Source organism: Bacidia gigantensis (genome assembly GCF_019456465.1).
Source record: "Bacidia gigantensis strain McMullin 20006 chromosome Unknown contig_244, whole genome shotgun sequence".
In the NCBI taxonomy this organism is placed as follows: domain Eukaryota; kingdom Fungi; phylum Ascomycota; class Lecanoromycetes; order Lecanorales; family Ramalinaceae; genus Bacidia; species Bacidia gigantensis.
In genome coordinates, this window is record NW_025408600.1 from 47,360 (window position 1) to 70,322 (window position 22,963).

General features: G+C 51.5%; 7 protein-coding genes across 7 annotated transcripts; 4 read left to right on the top strand and 3 right to left on the bottom strand.

The window, feature by feature from the left end:
• Positions 1-2,565: 2,565 nt before the first annotated feature.
• KY384_004698 (uncharacterized protein) lies at positions 2,566-3,902 on the bottom strand (the record flags this gene model as incomplete). The annotated part of the gene is made up of 2 exons (XM_044813203.1): positions 2,566-3,634; positions 3,685-3,902. 2 exons carry the CDS (start codon positions 3,900-3,902, stop codon positions 2,566-2,568), a joined length of 1,287 nt encoding a protein of 428 aa, XP_044669481.1.
• Positions 3,903-4,313: 411 nt separating this feature from the next.
• Positions 4,314-5,951, top strand: KY384_004699 (uncharacterized protein; the record flags this gene model as incomplete). The annotated part of the gene is made up of 2 exons (XM_044813204.1): positions 4,314-4,549; positions 4,616-5,951. 2 exons carry the CDS (start codon positions 4,314-4,316, stop codon positions 5,949-5,951), a joined length of 1,572 nt encoding a protein of 523 aa, XP_044669482.1.
• A 439-nt stretch (positions 5,952-6,390) lies between these two features.
• KY384_004700 (uncharacterized protein) lies at positions 6,391-7,912 on the top strand (the record flags this gene model as incomplete). The annotated part of the gene is made up of 2 exons (XM_044813205.1): positions 6,391-6,602; positions 6,676-7,912. The coding sequence occupies 2 exons, from the start codon at positions 6,391-6,393 to the stop codon at positions 7,910-7,912; spliced, it is 1,449 nt and encodes a 482-aa protein (XP_044669483.1).
• A 560-nt stretch (positions 7,913-8,472) lies between these two features.
• On the top strand, positions 8,473-9,831 carry KY384_004701 (uncharacterized protein; the record flags this gene model as incomplete). The annotated part of the gene is made up of 2 exons (XM_044813206.1): positions 8,473-8,684; positions 8,739-9,831. The coding sequence occupies 2 exons, from the start codon at positions 8,473-8,475 to the stop codon at positions 9,829-9,831; spliced, it is 1,305 nt and encodes a 434-aa protein (XP_044669484.1).
• Positions 9,832-11,484: 1,653 nt separating this feature from the next.
• Positions 11,485-13,697, top strand: KY384_004702 (uncharacterized protein; the record flags this gene model as incomplete). The annotated part of the gene is made up of 3 exons (XM_044813207.1): positions 11,485-11,661; positions 12,021-13,355; positions 13,413-13,697. 3 exons carry the CDS (start codon positions 11,485-11,487, stop codon positions 13,695-13,697), a joined length of 1,797 nt encoding a protein of 598 aa, XP_044669485.1.
• A 615-nt stretch (positions 13,698-14,312) lies between these two features.
• Positions 14,313-16,127, bottom strand: KY384_004703 (uncharacterized protein; the record flags this gene model as incomplete). The annotated part of the gene is made up of 2 exons (XM_044813208.1): positions 14,313-14,495; positions 14,553-16,127. 2 exons carry the CDS (start codon positions 16,125-16,127, stop codon positions 14,313-14,315), a joined length of 1,758 nt encoding a protein of 585 aa, XP_044669486.1.
• An 894-nt stretch (positions 16,128-17,021) lies between these two features.
• Positions 17,022-19,074, bottom strand: KY384_004704 (uncharacterized protein; the record flags this gene model as incomplete). The annotated part of the gene is made up of 7 exons (XM_044813209.1): positions 17,022-17,402; positions 17,465-17,785; positions 17,838-17,946; positions 18,008-18,364; positions 18,422-18,738; positions 18,793-18,892; positions 18,992-19,074. The coding sequence occupies 7 exons, from the start codon at positions 19,072-19,074 to the stop codon at positions 17,022-17,024; spliced, it is 1,668 nt and encodes a 555-aa protein (XP_044669487.1).
• Between the last annotated feature and the right edge of the window lie 3,889 nt (positions 19,075-22,963).

A 22,963-nucleotide genomic window follows, 5' to 3' on the forward strand; every position in this document is an offset into this window, starting at 1 on the left:
GCATCAGCCGCGACGACTAGACAAGGCCGATATCGCTACCGCGTATCCCCAATCAGGCAGCCATTACGCCAACAGCACCACGCCTTACCAGATACACAGCATACCAGCACTAAAAGCGGCGTGTTCTAGGGCTACAGAGGATACAAGCGGCTGCCTACAAGGTCAACAGTCTCGCACGTCGACAAATCAGTGAGTCAGGAGCATGAGAGGTGGCTGTCAATCACCAGCTACCGCCTCAAGTCGGCGGGACAAGAAGCGACGGTTACTAGAAAAGGCTGCTTGGGCTTCGAAAGCCTCTCAAAGCGGTAGCATAGGGGGCGTTCGAGCATTAAAAATGGGTGCAACATGCGATGCGATGGCTTGAAGCGGTGGGATGGAGCGCGGTGGACAGCGGCGATGACGCGCACGATAACTTTTGCCCCTGGCAGTGTGGTGATTACAAGTTGGTAATCGGGGTCTCCTGGCGATCGGAGAGGAGGACCAAGGCATAAGATGGCACGATTTGAATATAATGATAGAAAAGCAGCTTAAGCAGACAGTACACATCATCCCCATCAACCAGCCCATCTCGCATTCTTGCATCCATTCAACCAGACAGGCTTCTGTGGCGTCCCTGTTCTGCCTTTCCCTCTTCCTCAGTCTTCCTCACTCCTCCCAATGAAGCATCATTTAAAAATACCTTCCTCACATCAAAGACTTCTCTTCTAGTAATGCAATCTTGGATTTTGCATCCCCTCCCCTTCCCCCCAGTCCCCCTTCCCCCCAGTCCCCCTTCCCCCCAGTCCCCCTTCCCCCCAGTCCCCCTTCCCCCCAGTCCCCCTTCCCCCCAGTCCCCCTTCCCCCCAGTCCCCCTTCCCCCAGTCCCCCTTCCCTTTCTCCCTCCCCCACAGTCCCCTCCCATCACCCCCCTCAAAACAGCGGCATCAACCCAACACCCACCCCAACACCCCTCGCACCCGGATGTTGTGCCCTCAGTCTATCAATAGCCGTAAAAGATACATTAACCGCGAAATCGTGATTGCCTAGACGTCCCTTCTTGGTCATATCATTCGCCAACGCCTCGACGTCGGCTGTTGCGGCGTGGGAGGCTGAGGGTGGGGTTCCAGCGCCAGAGGTAGCTGTGGTGGATTTGGCTCGCTTTCTTGCTTTGGGTGGTTTGTTCTTCTTCCGAGCTCCACTATTTCTGGCCCTCTTTCCCCCACGTCCGCCCACGCCACCATCCCCAGCACCCCCCCGCGCGCCCTCAGAAGCAGCAAGGCCAGATGTCTCAGGCGAAGTCTCGCTCCCTATAACCCTCTCAACACCATAATTCGGTCTCTTTTCCGCAGGAATACGGCCGGTTCGAGGAAGGATCGGGTTCCATTCCGCCTGGATGCGGGCGTCGCGCTCGGCCGCCTCGTCGGGGTTTTCGTAGGCCCAGCCTTTTGCTTCGTTTTGGACGTAGATTCGTCGTTTGAGTTGGGGGTGAGGGTGAGGGGGGGAGAATGGGGGGAGGGGGGAAGGGGGAGGGGAAGGGTTGGTGATGTCGGAGTAGGCCGGGGTGGGGGGGTCGGTGAGGTCGTTGCTTGACATTTTTTGGTGGGTTAGGGAGCGTAAGGTTGCTGGAGGGATGGCTTGGGGAAGGAGCGGGTCGGGTTGTGACGGGTGGTTTGCGATGGAGATATGTTGAAGGTGGGTCCGGCTTTAGGGCCTAGGTAGAAGATGAGGGTTTCTGATGGCGATGTTGATGGTGAGGGAAATGTTGCCGGCTGCCCTGACGGGAGATGAAGAGAGAACACGAGAATACTATGGTGTTTTAAAGCGGATCTCCATTCTGCAAGAGTCACGCGTAAATGTATGGTAGTTTTTGGGTGTAAAGCAGTCTCGAAAGTAAACAATGAAGATGACACGTACGCGTCAAGATTTGGCAGTCACGACCAGTCATGTTTCATTGTTGCCATCGCCACATGGTATCTCGCGTGTATTGACCATCCCTGTTGCTGACACGCAAATACTACTCGTAAGACACATGTATTTCACAAGCTTCATACCCCCTGCGTGCGCCGTACTTGAAAATCAGGGAGTTCAATGCGCGTACCACACGTTGCCCTCTCGTGTATTCTACGGAGTCTGTCAGATCTAATCCAGTGGGAACAGCGTACTTGTTGTCAGAATACGATCGACAATTTCTCGGGTTTCTGTCTTGGGCTTCCCCGGAAACGGGCAACTGGATCAGATTGCATAATTGTTCGCAGTAAAGTCTCCATAGACAACGTACATACACTGAGAAATGAGTTATTACAAATGCACGAACTTAAAAAGCGACAGGTGACCTCATTTCTGACTTGCAGGTAGTAGGAGGAGACTTTCAAGATTGGCCACCTTTATTTAGTCGAGGTCAATGCGGCATCTCGCCTTTGTAATGCAGTAAATACGACCTCGCCGACTGCATCTTTCTACAAAATTCTAAGTACGCATGCCAACAATTATCTCATCCCCTGACTTCCTCCACTGTCGCTTTCAGTGCCATTCCAAGATATTTTGACTCGGTTACAGTGTCCTCGCAACCCAACAGTCGTCCAGACCTCATTGTTTCAGGATTTCATCTAGTTGAGGCATTGTTGTTCCATTCTTGAGGAAGGGAGCAATGTCTAGCTCACGCTCCTTTTTCACACATTCAGTCAATTTGAATGATTTTAATGACTTCCACTCCAATATAGAGAGGCTTGCGAGAAGTTCTGACCAGTTTCCAGTGACATTCTTTGTAGCAATAACATTCCCAAAATGGACCGCCACCAAGCCTTGATTCAACCGAGAAAAGAATTGTGCGACTTCGGATAAGTTGTCGACACGGAGACCGCAAAGATGCAAGGTCTGTAGCCCATCAAATTTGATTTCCATGATGTCTCGTAAAAGTCTCGTACGTTCGTCCCGGATCACATTGGCGCGGTAATGAGCAGCGACACCTAATTTAGATACACCGAGATTTTTCCCCAGTACAAAGCGGACACTGTCGCATGTCGTGTTGAACTCTTGCAGGTCAGCGTCGACGGGAACAAGGAATCTCAGGTCCTTTAATGAAGGTAGCATTTTCGATGCGAGGTTTTCACTATGGGAAAATTTTCTCCATTGGCTGGAGTCAAGCTCGAAGATGAACGTGTTCTTGGGCAGAGTCTGAACTTGAGTCGGGTAACATCCATTCTCCATTTTCCTAAGAGGACATATTTCTTCCGAAGCTAGCAAATGGAGAGCGTCGAGACTAATCTCTGTGTCTTCTATAGCCTTCAGTAGAACGTTAGATTGTCGAAGGAAATCTTGGCTGAAATCGAGTCTACAGAGTCGTCCAAAAGACTTCAGGAGTTCTTCGCCGCCGAGGGAGATGCTGGGAACAATGATGTCGATAGCACGTAGGTTTGGCAGTAGCCGTAGCGTGCGGGTTAAGATCTTTCTGTCCGTGTTCTCGAAGTCCAGAAAGCGCTGTTTGCTTGCGTAGTCCTTTCGAGAGCTAAGATAACGACCCAAGGCAAATGCGCTATCATTAAGCCTATCCTTACGGCATTCGAAGTAATCTTTCATTTTGCCTCGTAGTTCTTCCTCGTCATAATCGACAATCATTCGGATTGGATCGAAAGCGATTTTGGTGACAAATTTCGATCTATATATACTGTTATCAGCAAGCCTTGAATGTTCGATAAGCTGACCTACAGCTTCGAGCGTTTCGCAACGTTATCGAGATAAGTAAGACTCTGCAAGCCGATCCATAGAGGCATGACAGCGAAGACCCTCGGAGTGGCAACAGCGTTCAAAGCACGGGTGACTAGCCGAAGGCGACTCAAATGCTTCTGCGGACATTTGTCGGGCTCTTCGATGAGATCGACGATCTTGTTGATCAGTTCAGGGGGTAAGCGGTCTAAAGAAGCCATTTCCTTACGAGGAAGTATCTGGCTTCCGTCAGGGGTTATTGAAAGTCTTGCTGTGATAGACTCAGACGGAGAGTGATGGCAAGAAGAATTGTTCTATTTGGGTGTCATTGCACTAATGTAATTTCAGGATGTCGATTCCTCCTGATGTTGTACTAAATTGTTACTCGTGCACAGGTGAAGCGCTAACAGATCCTGAGCCTCGAATCACCGACGTAGCACGTGAATCACTTGGGACTGTCGTGACATGCCCTGTGTCACGGCTCAAAAGTGTTAGGATCTATGACGAATCAGTCACTTTGTTGTGTCGCTCGAATCCAGGCTTGACGTAACGCCAAGACTTTCACCTCATCAGAGCCATCTCCATGCCCGCGACAATACTCACTCACCCAACACACGCCAGACTGATCCATCATGTCACTTGCCAGGAGGAGGTCAATGGACGACCTACCGCAAGAGCTTGTGAGGGAAATCATCGATCATTCAGTCGAAAATGATAGCAACGAAACACGCGCATGGCTGAAAGGTCTTCGCCTCCTTTGCCACAAGTTCGCAATTGCCACTGCCCCTGCTCTGTTCAGCCAAATTCCAGTCTGGATTAGTGAAGGTAGTCTCCAGAATCTTAAGGATGTCTCCGAGCATCCCCAAATGTGAGTAAAGTCATTCCCCTATGCTGCACGAGTTGGTTTCTTAGGACTGACATCTGTACCCCTTAGCTCTCGACATGTTCGCGGTATCTTTTTCTCACCTTTACGACTCATTGATCAGGACATGGATCAACGAGAGGCGAAGTTCGTTGCTAAGAAGCGTCGAGAAGGAAAGGAGGCCACTGAGTATAAGGACGCTCATGAGAAGTATGTTTACGGCCTCGAGAAATTTGAGCACGATCGAACCTTGCTCCTGCACCAAATTGAGGGTCTCGAGATACTGACCGATGCTTTCGAACATCTGCCAAATATGACAAACCTGCACATTGGCAGGAGTCAGATTGGGAGGAACGAGATCAGGCATGGTGACTGCGTCTGCGAGGAGTTCTCAAATGACGGGGAACATACCCTGTCGCTCCTGTTCGAAGCGCTGGCAATTTCTAGCAAGCCCTTACAATTATTCATCGTGAAAGATACTGAGATCATGTCCGAACACAAACTTCGCTGGACCTCGTACACATTCGTTGGAAGGGGCACATTCTCAGCAGCAGCAGTCTGCACAGCAATCAACGCCCTCGGGAAAAGAAAGGAACAGCTTTTTGCTAATGTCAAAACCTTCGACCTATCTGCCGAGTTGTTATGCATTGGTAGATCTGGCGAGGACATCTGCACAACCATACGTACGCTACTATCTGAATGCAAAAATCTCGAGAGTCTGACCTTATGCCCCATGCTGATTCAAGGCCGGTCGCCTGAGATACGATCAGTGCTGACACGTAGAATCCTCACCAATTTCTCGAATTTGAGGGTGTTCAATATTGGCCATGTATTTACACGTCCTGAAGATATAATGGTCTGGATGAGAAGCTGCTGTCAAACTCTGGAAGAGGTCCATTTCGAACACCTCTGTTTTGAGCCCGACCTTTTGAGGCGTGCTGATTTCCGCTGGTCCAAGGTATTGGATTGCCTCCGGAAGCTTCATTGGAACCGACTGCAGAAATTTACACTTCTGGATTGCGATAGTCAGTACAAGGACGGAAACCCACTTGAAGTCCACGACTATATCAAAGGCTTGGTCAACACTGATCCACTCTTAATGCGAAGACAAGTCTTAGGGAAGTCCAACGATGACAAGCTAAGGAGTTCTGAAGGCTACTTTGATGATTCCGAGGCATCGCTGCCCTCTTCGGGATCTATGGATCATCTCCATGATTCTGAGTCTCTGGCAGACTTTAGCGATACCAACTCCAATGGAGAACCAAACGGACTCTGGGGGACTGTGGCAGCCTTTGATCTTCTTGATTTTGATTGGGACGTAATCAGAACACCTCCAGCCTCGTTCGCTCCAGCAACTGAAGGAATCTTGGAAGACGGGGACAACGCAGGAGAAAGCAGTTATTTCTGAGATACACGACTCCCACTTACATGCATTCCTAAAGGATCATTGAAGACTTCCATACGGACAACAGATTCCTGATACAACAATCATGATAGAGGTTGCCTAGTTCAAAGCTTTGCCTTATTCTCACGGCTGGATGACGAGAGATGTTTTAATTTGTAGGGGGGCATACTGAATGCTTTAGACCAGATGGTGCCGCGAGACCTGGTGCTCCGTATTCTAGTGCAATAAGACCACTTGTCTGCACACTCACTCGTAATCTTCGAAAACATATGGCAGACTTGAATATGTGCTGTCGCAATCCCCGTGTAGTGTTCATTCTGTCACGCGCATTTCTGAGTCTGCTTCCCGCCACGCCAAGCCTTTGTTTACATTCGAACTTTCCTCCTTCGTCTTTCTTTCCATCTCCTTAACCACGAAACCCTTGGTACACGCTGGTGCAGAGATGGAACAATTACCGCAAGAGCTCTTGAGAGTGATCATTGACGTTTTGGCTCCCGACAACACCAACGCATCAAGAGAAGTCCTCAAAACTTTTCAGCTGGTTTCCAAAGATTGCGCTGATGCCGCAGCCGGTGTTCTCTTTCGCCAGATCCCAGTATGGATAAGTCGTGTGAGCCTGGAGAATCTCAAAGCTGTGTCAGAGCATCCTGTAATGTAGGTCAGGACCTTGCTTGTGCTCACAGCTCCTGTTCGCCACTACACCTAGACTAACTTCTCAATGTTCCAGCTCTCAGCACGTCCGCGAGATTCTGTTCGCGCCCCTACGATTCGTTAAGGGCAACATCGACGAACTAGTAGTAAAAGTTTTGGCGAGACGCGCACATTTAGAGATCCTTCAAGAGCGTTGTGCAAAGTATCGCTTCGGCCTTCTGCAATATTGGCGGGATCAAGCGTTGCTTGCTCAGGATGGCCAGGATCTTCAAATGGTCACACAAGCGCTTCAAATATTGCCAAACATGAATAGCATACGCATTGGTCCAAGCCTAGTCGGCTCGGCAGATATCGGAGAAAGCCTTGGGGCTGGCACACGCCGGGAGCTCTCGAACAATGGCGAATATACTCTACCGCTTCTCTTCAGAGCGATGGCCAATGCTGGAACCTGCTTACAGTCTTTTACCTTGGACAATAGCGCAAAGTACGTACGTCCTGGTGGGCTTTCGTGGCTCCCAGCCTTGGAATCGAGACTCAGCGGGTTATCGTCGTCCGCGGTCTGCAAAGCGGTTGATGCTCTTGGCGATAAAAGGAGTATGGTGTTTGGCGCTGTCAAGTCGTTCCAGGTCCCATGCTTCTGCACATCTAAGTTCAGCCATGAAGAGATACAGAACGCTCTATCGGCTGTGAATGAACTTCTAGCTGGGTGTCAGAATATTGATCATTTTTCTTTGAACGTTATTCATTCCGGAGAGGTACGAACGTTGACAGAAGTGATCCCACCAGAGATGCCTGTCCGTCAATCAAAATTAAGGACACTTGATACAGGCCACATGAAGGCAAGTGCGATGGAGATATTCTCATGGATTGGTCTGAGTTGCCAAACTTTGGAGACGGTCTACCTGTATTTCGTACTTATTCGGCCCCCAGACGATTGGTCTGTGGTATTAAATTTATTTCGAACCCTGGAATTCGATCGGCTCCAGTCGTTCCGACTTTTCGGTTGTGATGGCTCAGAGACCGCTGCTGTCTCGGTGCAGGTGGAGTCTTACATCAAGAAGCTCACTGATGAAGATCCAATAGCACAGCGGCTGAAGTTAATACGGGAATCACGCGGAATTGCCGATGCAAATGACTCAAGCGAATCGAGCTGGCATACCGAGAGCTCCGACGAGTCAAGTTTCGCCGAGAATTCTGAAATTTCCAGCGATGATGTGTGGTCTGCGGCTTCATCCGACGAGACGACTGCTGATGAGCAAGAAGACGACACTTCAACATTCTCTTCTGGTTCAAACGATGAAGATGGGTTTTAAGGCGGGTTTTAAAGCGCAAGAGTCGTTGACTTCCTCTTCTACAGCCCTTCTCAGCCAAGACGAAACCAAGGCATCATAGCGATGCTCCGCGATCTAGAAACCCTGTACATTGGCCGAAGTTGCCAGAAGCCCATGGTCGATACGATTGTAGCTCGAATTTTGATCAGTGATATGCATGCGAGGATCGTATCAAAATGACAGCCAAGCTTCAAACACGCGAACCATTGCCCCTTGATAGTCAATAGCTAAATCACACTTTGCTTAGCAAAATGATCGCGATACATCCATCCACTAATACCTCACTCTTCAATTATAGGTCCAGTCCCCCAGACGCGATGTAAAGATGGAGGAGAGATTTCAAAGCTGCATCGCAATATGGGGCTGCTTCGTGTAACTCTGATCTTTGGATGCGTACTTCCGAATCCGGCTAGCGCCGTCACCAGCCACTGCCAAGGCCCAATTTTCCTTAAATTTAATCTTTTCCCTTGTCAGGGAGAGCATCGTCTCCAGAGTTTGCATTTGCATTGAAGCCAAGTACCTAGATTCACGTTCGCGCGGAGATGCAGAGGTTACCGCAGGAGCTCTTGAGAGAGATAGTTGGTCTCGCTTTCAGCGAGGACAGCAACCCAACCAGGCACGCGCTCAAAGATTTCAGACTTTTATGCAAAGCTTGCGCGCATGCTGCAGCACCGTTGTTATTCAGAGATGTACCAATATGGATAGGCCGCCAGAGCTTGCAGAACCTAGTGTCTCTTTCAGAGCATCCTTTGCTGTAAGTATATCTTTAAGAAAAGACGCAAGGCACGGGGGACTGAAAAGTTTACAGCCACCAATACGTTCGCAAAATCATGTTTTCGCCACTACGCTTCAATGAAAAGGACATAAAGCAGTCGACAGAATCAGTGAAAGCTAAGTGCGAGATGTATTGCCCTCATGAGGAGAACATTGACGGGATCTGCGCCACTTACGCCTCGGCGTTGTCGCGATATTGGGATGAGCAGTGCAGCTTGACCAAAGATGAGCAAGACTTGAAATTTCTCATCCAAGCTTTCAAAAACTTGGGTAATTTCACGTCGCTGCAGATCGGTGGATGCTACGTTGGCGGCCTAGAGATAGCCTCACGGCTAGGCAAAGTCGACGGCGACGAGCTCTTAATGGATGGCCGGTACACCCTCACCGTGCTCTTCAAGGCACTCTGTGCAGCTTCTAAACCCCTCACATCTCTGACGTTGGGCAACGAAGCTGATCCGCCTTATAATGCTGAAAGACCGTGGTGGGAAATGATACCACCAGTGGAGGTCTCGGCCATGTGCTTCGACAAAAACTCCTTTCTGAGCGCATTCAAGGTTGTTCCTGAAGACAAGAGGCAGGCGGTATTTGGATCAATTACAGAACTTCGAATGCCGGATCTCAATGCTTATCACCAGCGGCTCGAACCTTTCGAATCATTAATGACAGCAATGCGATGGATCGTGCAAGGCTGCCTCCATCTTGAGACCCTAGATATCGGCTGGCTCCAGAAAGTTTGGGGCCGTGGGTTACCACCGCAGGCCCGTTTCATAACATCGTTAATACCTTTCGATCGCTATGGCCACTTGGCAGGTCTCAAAAGCATCAAACTGGACCATATGAAGGGTACTATCATGGAAATTGGTGTCATCCTCTGCACAAAATGCGAGACGCTTGAGAATGTTGAACTGACGTCTGTATTTATCAATTCTCCAAACCATTGGGCTCAACTATTGAAATGTCTAAAGGGCTATGATTTTCATCGACTTCAAACCTTTAATATGAACGACTGCTTCAAATTCGACTCACGGGGAAAATCAGTCTCTGCGGTAGAATATATCAGGGGAGTCACAGACGTCAATCCGATGGAGAGAGACCAGAAAGCACTGGAGGCCTACGGTCCAGGATAGTCAGATTCAGAGAGTTATGACAGTGATGATTCATCTTGGGTCTCCGACGACGATCTCGATACCTCAGACGCGGAAGGCGCTGAAGATGAACCCGATTCCATAGCCTCTGATGATGGACCGCTTCCGTCCGAGGAGCTTGATGAAGAAGGAAGGGCTTCTGAAGCATGAAGACGTCGCTATTATGGCAATTGGGAATATGACGATAATGACTCGAGTGAAGCTAGTGCCACCGATAGTGAGGCTGACACTGGCAGCGAGCTTTCGGCAGAAGGATCTGCAGACTCTGACAATCCCGACTCGCCTGTGCGCAAGGGACAAATCTCAAGCAGGGCTACAAACGCGATCCAGGAGGCTGTCCAGCACGAGAGCTCTCCACAGACTAGTGATTCGGACCAGTCGTCATCCGATACTGATGCTTGACCATGCTCGAAGTCTTCAAGCCCAGGAGGACTCAGTGGAGCCCACCCGCAAGTGAGACACCCTCGTGAAATCACTCAAGGTACTGGAGGCATTGCATTGCCCATTGAAAAGTGTAAAGTCTCAGGGACCGATACGGAGCCCCCAATCAAAACAAAGAAAATATTGAAAACCCTCGAAAGTCTTCGTCATCGTGGCAGAGGCTTATTGTCTTATGAAACCTGCAGTTCGCAAGCTAGACTTTAGAGTACTTCAACATCTTTATACCACCGGTCTGCCTAGTGAGGCTGCTTCATCCTCTGCGGCACCATCGTTACCAACTTTGCATGATCGTGAGGGCAGTACGCTCTCATAAACGTCGCCGCGTAAGCTCACAAGCAAGCCTACGCACCAGCGCCAACAGAAGCAACAGAAGTCACAACAACTCATCAAAATGGTGCGACAAAAGGCTTTTTGAATATTCCTGACAGTCATTCACTCACGATTATGTCACACCATCCCACGCCCCGAGCAACGGCGGGGGGCACGCGACCAGACTAAAATGCTTGCTTACCGAAGCCTTTTCTCGCAAGACCACGCACGGCGGCATCCGCTCCCTACTCCCTCCCCGCCACTCCATCCAAATGAAAAGATGTCGCGGATAGGTACGTCAAGCTGTCACTCTGCTCCAGATAGACACCAACAATGACAACCCATCCCATCCCTCCCTCTCCCCCTCCGTTCCAGCTCTATTATGGACAGACATAACCGTTGGCGTTGGCAATCTTCAAACTCGGCGCCCTAACCACTTAGGTCGACCCTATCTTTCATCAACCCCAGTTCCAGCCCGAGAAAATCTTCCTATAGGCCTCGCTAAGCCATCCACGACACCGCTATGTCCTATCTCATGGCCGCCATGCCCCGCAAATCCCAACGCTAGGCTCTCGCCAATCATCGCGCCTTCCATTTTCTCCTACCAACGATCCATGCAGGCTTTCGCCCGAGGTTAGGCTGACCGGCAACTCCATACCACACCAGCCAAAACCGATGGTGGGGTTCCCAATTACCGGTAGTTCTTAAACCTTCAAGCTCCCCGCCAAGTCAAGATCTTTGAATCTGGGACTTCAAAGATTCATTCATTGATTCTACGCATCCATAACCCTCCCCCTCTTCACACTGACCTCTCTCAATTCGCCCCCGACGTACTCGCCCCCCTCACCTACGCACGTAAAGTGGTGACGGACGCGCCCGCCAACAATGGCCGATATCGAAGTCCCGCCCGACAGCCAGACGAAGCAGCGCAAGAAGTCGATATTCGATAATGCGCGACGGCAAGGCAGCGTTGTGGAAGCGGACTCGATCGTGCCGGATACGCTGGATGCGTCGCAGTTGAGTAGGGCGGATAGACGGTTGGCGGAGCTGGGATATCCTTCGGTATGTGTTATCATCACGTTTCCTTATCGTAGAATCGCCGTACAGCCAGCAGCAACCGCGATTCAAGGACTCAGGATGGGGTGGGGGGTGGGGGATGGCGAGGCGATTGTGCCCGCCTCCATCTACGACTCGTTTGTTCGTCGTTGCGACCGCGCTTGCCCCGTCTATATCTGTCTGCGGAATCTGGAATCCGCTGTCTGCCCACCCCATCACTCACTCCAGCCCCTGACAGCGGAATCCAAATACCGCCCTCCCACTGCTTTGCCCATCCTTACCACCACTCCGCATATCCCCTACCATCCCCCTTTGCCCCCTCCCACTCTCCCTCAAAACCCAACCACTAACACCTCCCCCTACAGGTCTACCAACGCCACTTCGGCTGGCTCTCAACCCTCTCCTTCGCCCTCTCAATCTCCGGCCTCTTCGCCTCCGTAACCACAACCTACATCTACCCGCTCGAAGCGGGCGGCGTCTCGTCCGCAGTCTGGTGCTGGCTAATCTCCGGTTTCGGGTGCTACTGCATCGCTCTCTCCGTGGCCGAACTCGTATCCGCCTACCCCACGAGCGGCGGCATCTACTTCACGTGCAAATACCTGGTGCCGCCGAACCAGGTGCCCTGGGTATCCTGGGTCGTCGGCTGGCTGAACCTACTGGGCCAGATCGCGGGCGCCGCGAGCACGGAGTACGGCTGCGCGCAGCTATTGCTGGCGGCGGTGAGCATGGGCACGGATTTCACGACGTACGTGCCGACGGGGAAACATACCGTCGGTGTCATGGCGGCGAGCACGGTGTTCCACGGCGCGCTGAACTCGCTGGACACGTCCGCGCTCGAGAAGATCACGAAGAGCTACGTCATCTTCCACATCGTGGTGCTGGTGGCGTGCTGCATCACGCTGCTCGCGTGCGCGAACAACAACGCTCCACGCCTCGGCCTGCACACATCTGAGTACGTGTGGACGGAAGTCGTCAATAGCAGTGGCTGGACGCCCAATGGTTGGAGCTGGATGTTCGGCTTCCTCGGCGCCAGCTGGACTATGACGGACTATGACGCGACGGCGCATATTGCGGAGGAGATCAAAGAGCCGGAGGTCAAAGCCGCGTGGAGCATCGCTATCGCGTTGGGGTTTACGTGGATAGGCGGCTGGTTGTACACCATCGTCCTAGCCTACTGCACCGGCGACGTGACGGATAAGCTGGAGAGTAAGATCGAGCAGCCCGTCGCGCAGATCTTTTATGAAGTCATGGGAAGACAGGCGGGGATTTTCTTCGTCGTCTGTGCGTATCTCGTGCTGAACATGACTGCTATGACGGCCATCCAAGCCGGGAGCAGGACGATCTGGGCGTTCGCCCGCGACGAAATGCTGCCGGGGAGTAAAATCTGGTATAAGACGTGGAGCAAGACCGACACGCCCGTCAACGCGGTCTGGTTGTTCGTGTGCTGTTGTGTGCTGATTAACCTGATTGGACTGGGATCCTATACGGCGATCAGTGCGATTTTCAACCTGACGGCGATCGCGCTGGATTGGAGCTATGTGATCCCCGTGCTGTGTAAGATGATTTATGGGAAGGCGGATAAAGGGCCGTTTCATCTGGGGTGGGCGAGTTGGTGGATCAATGCTTGGGCGGTTGTGTGGACGGTTTTTGTGACGATTATTTATGTGCAGCCGACTTTGTTGCCGGTGGAGGCTGATAATGTGAGTACTTGGTGGACAAGGGGAGGTGGTTGCACAAGCTAACACGGGGTGTGATAGATGAATTACGTATCCGTCCTCATGGTAGCAGTCGCCCTGTTCGCGGGTATCTACTGGGTCGTTAGTGGAAGGTACTATTACGTCGGCCCGAGAGTGCGCGCGCAGTTGCTGGTGGGTGTCGCGGATGAGCAGGAGGGTAAGGGGTTCAATGAGAAGGAGAAGGAGGGGGGAGTACGGGGAGTAGTGATGGGAAGGAGGTCGTCGGTTGAGAGTTATGGAGAGAGCTGGGGGGAGGGGGGGGGAGTAAGGGAATGGGAGAGGGGGAGGGTGGAGAAAGGGTGGTGATAACACGTGGATAGTGCGCGCAGAAGAAGGTGACGTGGATGAGGAGTAGGATGATGGATCAGGGTGATTGTGGTGGTTTTTGTCATGAAGAAATGAACGGTAGTGAAGGGAAGGGAGGGATGAGTCTGACCGGAGTGGTTATCCGCGTGGTTTTCCGCGTGGTTGTGTGTGGTGATACCCTTTTGATCTCGTACATAAGCTCTTGCTGGTTTGCTATGCGCGTTTGGATACTTTCGTCAGCTGGACTATATGTTTGGCTCGTCAATGACTTGTTACTGCTTCTTCTCTTGTATCTGAGTGTCGGGGTGGAATCCGTCGCACACGTTAATTGCATGAGATGTGATGAGATGAGGGAAATCGCAACGAACACAATGCCGCTATGTTGAAGGAGGTAGCGGAGGATATCATGGGATTGAATGTTCGATTGGCATGCTACCGTTCATGTTGTCCAGCTAGATACATTCGGTACTTTGCCGCGTCCTCTCAAAGCTTCCTGATAAACGCAGTACCTCCCTTCCCATTTGCCTGTCCGGTCCTGACATGGGGAGGCACCTACATCACCATCAAAACAACACCGATCAGTCAATCTTATCTCTCTTGCAACCAGGGGATTCCTTAATGGCCATTTACCCTCGAGCCGTTCGTACCCGCCGCGCTCATGCTCTCCTGCTTGTGTGTGCCTTTGATGGGGGCGCCATTATGGCTGACGCTGCTCTTGCCCACTTTGCTACCCATGCCGTTGGCGATCTTGTTGCTGTCTTTTGCAGCCATGCCGTTGTGGGTACCGTTGAAGGAAAGCTATAAGAATAGTCAGCCAGAAAGTTCAAGTGATATTGTAGAGAAAACGAGACGAACGTTTGCAATTCCATCATACCCCTTGATACCTGTAGCCTTCTCGAGACGAGAGGCAAGGTCCTCAGACACCTCACGGAAGATGGCGGTCTGACGCTTGATGATTTCCTCGCTGTGGCAGTTCGACATGTGGCCTGAGACATTCTTGATGAAGCGCTCTTTTGCACCGTCGTCGAAGACCTTCTCCCACAACACGCGTGGAGCGTTGAAGTCCTCGGGGTTGATGGTGGAGAGGAAGGTCACAGCCTCGTTAATAAACTGGCCGTGGACTTTGTCGAGGTCGACGCTGCGGTCGCGAAATTGGATGGGCTCGATGGAGGAGAGGTAGTTGGGGCGGGAGCCTTGGTTGTAGAATGCCATCTGCCCATCACGTTGGAAGTTGGCAGTCTTGTAGGGGGTCTGGGTGCTGTTGACAGGGAGTTGCTGGTAGTTGACACCAATGCGATGGCGGTGGGTGTCGGGGTAGGAGAAGAGGCGGGATTGAAAGACGGGATCTGCTGATGGTTCTAGGCCGGGGACCATGTGAGATGGGTTGAAGGCAACCTGTTCGATCTCGGCAAAGTAGTTCACGGCGTTCTGGTTCAGCTCGAACTCGCCAACCACGCGCAGTGGGAACTGCTTCTGAGGCCAGACGTGTGTAAGGTCAAAGACGTTGATCTTTTGCTTCTCCCACAGCTCTTCAGCTTCCTTGGCCGTCATGGTCTGTACCGCGACATCCCACTTGGGGTGGTCGCCCTTCTCAATTGCCTCATATAGATCTTTCTGACTGAAATCTGGAGAGTAGCCATGTGAATCTTCCTGCGTGACGAAGTCTACTCCTTGCTTCGACTTCATGTGGATCTGGGCGTACACCCAATCACCAGCCTTGTTGACCAGCTTGTATGTGTGACCGCTGTAGCCATGCATGAAGCGATAGCCTTTTGGAATGCCGCGGTCGCCCATCAAGATCATGACTTGATGGACAGACTCGGGATTTTGCGACAGGTAGTCCCAGAAGACGGTGCTGTCATCGGCGTGGGTGAGGTGGGTAGAGGGGTGGCGCTTCTGGGTATGAATGAAGTGAGGGAATTTGGCGGGATCTCGGAGGAAGAAGACGGGTGTATTGTTTGCCACATGATCCCAATTACCCTCCTCTGTTCTGAACTTCACCGAAAAGCCTCTTGGGTCCCGCGCCAGGTCGTGAGAGCCAGATTCGCCACCGACGGTGGAGAAGCGGGCAGTGACGGGACATTGCTTCCCCTTCGTGCTGAGGAAGTCTGCGAGGCAGATATCGTCGAGTGGTGCCGTGCATGTGAAGACTCCGTGTGCTCCGCTCCCTTTGGCGTGGACAACACGCTCTGGAATGCGCTCTCGGTCAAAGTGGGACAACAAGTCAATCAGGTGGAAGTCTTGAAGGAGGAGAGGGCCATTGGTGCCTGCACGCTGCGTCTCGTAGGGATGGGGGATGGGGACACCGTTGCTGGTGGTGTAGATCGTGTCTTGAGACTTGGTGTCTCTGTCATCGGTGTAGGACTTGAAGGCGCTGGTGCCGTTCATGGCATTGCCCATGCTGGAGCCTCCGTTCGCTGATGGTGCCATATTCGTGATGTGTTGTGATAGTGTAGATGGAAGGTTGGTAGATGGTTGATGGGTATGAACAAGTAGGAGAGAGTGAGGATGGATGAGTGATATAGAGGGGTTGGTGGCGAATTGAAAAGATGGAATTCTGGAGGCAGAATCCGAAGTCGCCCAGTCGATGATGTCATCCCACTCCAGCCAATCAAATTGTGCAGATTGGTCAGACTTATGCACCTTATGCAGCGCCAAGACTCTCTCTTCTCCGAATTTCCGAAGATGGAAATATTACCCCGCATTTTCACTGAAATGCAAGGACCCTCAGCACAATTGCATGCACAGTCGCGGTATCCGTGATCACATTCTCAATCATCAATTCGTGGATTCGCAGACATCTCATGCAGTCAGCGACTGTCCCCAGGAGTTGGTGGCGCGTTCCACTTCGTTTTGGCTTCTTCCGGCACTTCGCGGGGCAAATGACCGGCAGCGTAATCCGGCATCATAAAAGTCTTGGCGAGGATAGGGGTCAGCATGGAGGTGTCTTGATATGAGTAGTGACAGACTACTACTATATGAGGACAAGAATGCAAATCTAGGACAAACAGTCTACTTGTATAGAGCGAGTCATTGTGTCGTTGCAGACTTGGACAGAAGCATTGAGAGGAATGATACAGATGGTAGAGAGAATTGGTGAGGAATGTCTATTCAAGAACTGCCTCTATATCTAGGGACCCCAATCTCGATATCGATGTTTTCAGGCCCCAGCTCACCCTTACTCTCAATCTCGTCTATGTCCTCCACCCTCTCTTTCTTTGCGCAACCAAACAACCGAAAAAGCAAATGGTATACTGCTAGCCAACAACAGCCCCCCCCCATCCCCTACCACCCCCAAAACATCACCCTTAAACACACACCCATCTAACCATGCTTAATCCCCTTCTCTCCCTCATCACTATCCTCATTAGTGGCCTTCTCATATGCCTTAGCATCCAAGCTCAAGTTCCTCGCCGGGATGATACTGCTCCTCCTTTCGCCTGTCTCCGGATCAATAACGCTGGTGTTCCTCCTCGCAGCCTGCACGAGTTCAGGATTCTGCTCCTTGAGGATTTTGTAGTTCTTCTCAGCCTCCCAATTCCAGATGGAGTCGGCGGCGAACACCAAGTTCATTTCTTCGAGCGTGCGTTGATTTGTTTCTGGATACAGCGCCCATACGACGACGAGCGAGAGTGCGTTGACGGCACCGAAGAGATACAGAGTCTTTTCGTTGAGAGCGGCGAAGACGGTGGGGAGGAGAAGCACCTGATTTCCATGTCAATTCTGCGTTTTTTGAAGGACTTGGTGAGCAGGGGTCTTGAACTTACAGTCCAGCCGTTACCAATCGACCATCCAACCACACCCCAAGCGTTACCGCGTGCTCGGACTTCTAGCGGGAAGATTTCGGCAGGGTAAAGCCATGGGACCGTCAACCACGTCGCACCGAAAATAGCCGTATACAGAAAGACGAAGAAGATGGCACCGCCACCCACGCCACTGGTGCTTTTGCCAGAAGCTTGGGCGTTGATCGTTGCGCGAGCAAGCCCACCGGCCGCGAACATGCTGATTCCTTGCCCGACGCAGCCCCAGTACAAAGTCCACCGACGTCCAATTCTGTCGAGTGTGAAAACGCAAATCAGAGTAGCCAACTGGGAGTTGTCAGTAATCGGGTAATTTTCACTACTCGCGGTGAATACGCACCATATAAGTTATATCGTTAAGACCTGAGATCCACAGGCGATCCGTTTCTGACACGCCGGCAATTTTGAAGATAGATGGGCCGTAGATAGTGATACCAGCGATACCGATCCTGCACAAATTCAAAAGTCAGCTCGGCGCCGACGAGGTCTTGGAGCCAGAATCATGCCTACCATTCTTGGAGAATTTGCAACCAGATAACGAGCTGGACACGACGCCCAGTGTGTAGCTTTCCGGAGTTCCACCCAAAGAACATAGCCAAGTAGCTGTTTTGCGACGAGGTCTTGCGCTCGAGTTGGACAATGTTGCGAATATCCTGGAATTCGGCTTCTGCCAGGTCGTCCTCCTCTCCACGAAGCCTGCCGAGGATATATCGAGCTTCATCCTCGCGGCCGACCTTAGTGAGCCAACGTGGGGATTCGGGCAGGAACCAGATAACGATGCCGAGGGCAATCAGGGGGACGATTTGGAATGCGATGGGGAATCGCCAGATGAAATCGGAGTCCTTTTGGCCGTAGAAGGAGCAGCCACTGGATGTTTGTCAATCATCGAAATTTCGCGTGTAAATGAAAGTGTGGGAAACTCACTATTCAATCCAGTAGGCTACCACTACACCGAAGATATTCAGCGTGAACTCAATCGCGACGAATTGTCCTCGAGATGTATGGCTTGCAGTCTCTGTAGCCCAGACGGGTGTGATGGCGTTCAAGATACCTGTGCCGATACCGTTGAGGGTACGGGCGCAGAACATCCAGTTCGCGTTTTGTGAAGAGCATTGTAGGATGGCGCCCACGATGGACCAGTAGCTTGCGATGGCGATTGTCAGAATTCTGCCGTACCTGTCGCCGAACCATCCACCAAGGAAAGCTCCGACGAGTGTGCCGGGGAGATAGTATACAGCGACCTGTTGTCTGCATTAGGAGTCTGGTTACATGGGCGAGCTGCTGCGTGAACGTACGATACCTCCTTGGAGGAGGGCATGGTCAATGGCGGTTTCCTTGCCAGTCCAGTGGCCGAAGCCCATAGTCTCGGCATAGTTTCTATTGGGGTTGACCCCACTGTGGAGACGTCAAGGTCAGCGTTACTGGTCGTGGACAGCGTGGTGGACAGCCACCAACCCCATGACACCCTGATCATAACCGAAGAAGAAAATTGACAGGCCAGCCACGCAATTGACCGCGATCAAGAGCGAGCGCTTCTCATAGCGATGGGCCACATTGAATTTGCCGATTTTGTCCATGGTGACAGGCAAATGGCGACGGTGCGATGGTAAGGAGAGGTTGTTTGTGGTCGGTATCCCTCACGATCGTTCACTTCCTCATCCGGGGATTGGGGAGGAAGGAGGGAGAGTTGAGAGGAGTCTCAGAGGTGTTTGGAAAAACAAGAAGCGGAAGAATGAAAGGTATAAAAGGGTATATAGCTGCGGGGGGTGGGGAGGTCGCGTGTACGATTTGCCGTTGGGTCCAGTGAGGTGGCGGCGGGTAGACACGATGTGAGATTTGCAGCCGGTCTAACCACGCCACTGGGTTATGGTGTGGACTAGTTCTGGCAGGTGGAAGTCGGTTCGTAAGGTTATGGATCTGCAAAATGCACCTGAATATCTGAGTTTAAATTCTTGCGACTCGCCAGCGGTACGATGGAGGCTGGCTGTTCCAATGAAGATAGCCGTGGTAGGACGCCCGAGACTGCTGTGAAGGAAGCTGAGACCAACTCTAAGCGCGACTGACGAAGTTGACAAATGCTTCGCATGTAGGAGCTGATAGCGTTGAAGGCACGCAAGGGGAGAGGTCTGTCCATCGAGCCTATGATTTCTACGCTGGAGGGAATTTCCCCAGTCCCTTGGGTGAGTTTGATTACTCCAGATTCTCCAGCCAATTGACGTCAGGTTTGAAAAGACTTTAGGCCAAGTTGCGGTACGATCTCCACATCCCAAAGCTTCCAAAGCTTTTCTAGAGCAAGCACTAGAAGCTTTTGGGCCAAGTTGACTCGCCCGCTACTGCTTGGGGGCGGCGGCTTCGGGCCCGTGGGATGACGGCAGTGGAGATGGATGGAGCTCTGTGCGCATTTCATCATTGGGCCGCTTGTAGAGGTCGCATGCTGTCGCAGTTCATCTCCCTTTCCTCCCATCAATTCGCGCAGAGAGGGACTCGTGATCGACCCAGTCTTTGAACGAAGTTGAAACCCTTCTGCGGCAAGAAGCCTTGCGCTGTTGTTGGTTGGCTATATGGGGTTGGCGTCGCCTAGTGCAGTACCCCAGAACTAGTCCATTTGCCGCCTATCCGGAGCATTGTATTTCGAAACTGCGGATCATTAGCCTAACCTAGCCATTTAGCTCCTCTTGCTGGTGTCTATGGAGTCTGGTACCCTGTCTGTAGGTGAGATAGGCAGTCTATGGCTATCGATGTCAGCTTGAACGAGAGCAAGTGCTTTGAAGTGAAACTCTCTATGGCGAGTGTGTTTCTCGGTCCCCAAGCTGAAGAATCACTTGGGAGGTGCCTTAGTCTCGTTTACGCAGCATGTATGCGGGCTGTCAAACTTCTTGGTGAAGTTCAAATTGGGTTGAGGTGCAGCTGATGATAGGTTCGGCGAGCCTAGTGGTAGAGTCTGGCCTAATGAGGTAATCTCCCTCTAAACGCACCAGCAAGCATATATGCCTCATGCAATCTTGTGGTTTAGACAAACTCATCCCTAGACGCCGACAGATGGATTCCATAACAATCCGGACGATTTGAGGCATTTTGTGACCCCCATCATGCACAGTAGCTATCGCCAAGTCGTATGGGGCACGCGATTGTGATGTGCATAAGCATGTTCAAATCTTCCGTTTGGGTTGACCGTATTCTGCTGTCTCACCCTGTGACCTCCGAACATGAGAATTGTCTGGACAACTGCAAGGCATACGCATGCTGCAGACCGCAAGCAGAATGCAGGTAGGAAGCCGTATATCGATAAGAGGCACAGTAAAGCTTGCTATTGCCGGACCAGCTGTCGTTCGATATCTGGCATGCTGATGCCTGGCCTGCATGCTTATCCTACAGGTCATGTGGGATCGCGCGAGAGTCTGGAACGCCCGAGGCGACAGGCTTTACCCCGGTAGGAGGTGTCGAGTCACCTTGTCGGATAATAAGAGCCGGCGTGGGTCATGGGGGATCATCACTGGATCTGACATAACGCAAACGCGATCGATAAGATTACGTTCCACTGAGTGCTTTTCAAGGCGCTTGCTTGCTCTGGGCAGAAATGCTTGCGAAGCTTGCGATGCTTGTGGCAAGTCTTCGCCTCGCCAAGAATGCTTCGCCTTTGCACTCATAGCCGCGCAAGCCAGGACGTCCCATCGCTTGGCTGAATATGTCCCTCTTTCCTTGCGAAGAGATCCCACATTGTGTTAGATATTTCCATCCGCCTGGTCCACGGGTCGAACGGTGTGTTCCACAAACGGTTGGTACTGCTGTAGTAACATCTCGCGACGATATGTCTCAGACCGCCCAGATTAGAGACATCTCCGTCCAACATATGACTTACACGCACCCACTATCTTACCATTAACGATGAGTCCCTCGAACTACTGCTTTGAAAGCTCCGAGAACTTGACCTTCGCATCCTTACTTGAACTCACCATTAATAGATCTTCGGTTGGAGACTGTCTTGGAGCCTACGACCTGCAAATTCGTGCAAATTGACGAGAATATTGCAATTTTTGATTTGTGTTTGAATGCGTATCTCTAATCCTTCGTTAGCTTCATACCCTATGCAATTGGTTACCCACTGCTGATGCGGGTCTCGCCAACATGGCCATTTCATCGTTCGACCGCCAGTAACGGCTGAATTATTAGCAATTCTGCTTGTGGTGGCACTACTTTTCTCTCTCGACGAGATTTTTCAAGATCTATACCGCGCGAACGCGGCTTTTTGTACTGGTTTCTTGCGCCAAATGATTCATCCATGGGCGCATTGTCGCCCTGGTGTACTCAAGAGGTAAAACACAGGAGATGTCGACGATTTGTGCCTGTCGATATTGCCGAATTCAGCGCTGTGAATCAAATTGACTTGCTCAGAGTGCGCACGTCCCAGAGGCACAAAATGGTGTGGCAGTCAATTGGGGAACCCAATTGCCCGAGTCCTCGCTTCAAACTTTGGTATCGAGACTCTCGCACCAAGGCTTCTGGAGTGAACTACTCCCAAGGCTTCTGGAATATTAGTAGACTCCTGGGCTTCTGAATGGGCAAAGGCCTCAGTCCTGCGAAGTCAACCGACGCTGCACGTCGTGACTTGGTGCGTTGCATGTAATGGTCTTATGTGATCCACGAAGTCAAGGTCTTCGTTGCCAATGGCGTTTTCCATGGCATTTGTGTTCACTTAGCTCAGCAGCGGCGGGTTTGCGTTTCGTTGATGGTGTGCTCAAGATGTTGCCACCAAGCTCGTTTTCCCCAGCGTGCTCTTGCAGACCTTTCATTGTCTTCGAAATTTCTACTGCCTTGATTGGAGGCAGTCTCAGTGCCTGTCTTCCACGCGTTTACTGCTCTTTCTCTTGGCCAGGGAACGTCTGGTAGGTATCATAATTTGGGACGAAACAATATGTTCACGGCATGTCAAGCTTTCCGGCCATTGTTGTTCATGGACGCTTCTGGATGAGAAGGGGCCCGCGAACATCGTTGGAGGCTTCCTATTCAGCGTCAACCAAATTGACAACGATGGCTCCGTGCGAAGAATAATCGAACTTGAATTGTTGCGAGGCAGACCGCCGCAATAGGTTGCTTTTGCCACTCGTGCTTTCTGTCGACCGAACGCGAGTGTGCTGTTTGGACGGACGCGTTCACTAAGCGCATTATTCGACGAGAGCCCAGGCGTAGATTCTCTAAACCACCCACGGCACGGTCATTATGCCAATCAATTCCTTTCGATCCACGAAAAATCCAAGTCTGGCCAAGTTGTGCATTCGTGATTCCAGACCATACCTTATTCCATTCAGGCGTACAGCGACTCTTTCCGCCTTGAGTATAGCCTGGCGATGACAACAGCTTATCAAGCAAAGCCACGATGGCTAGTATTGGATGCCTTACTCTCCCTCGCCCGAGCATGTAAGGTCTCCTATTCACCCCTCTTTATCCTTGCCACATAAAACGCGTCTC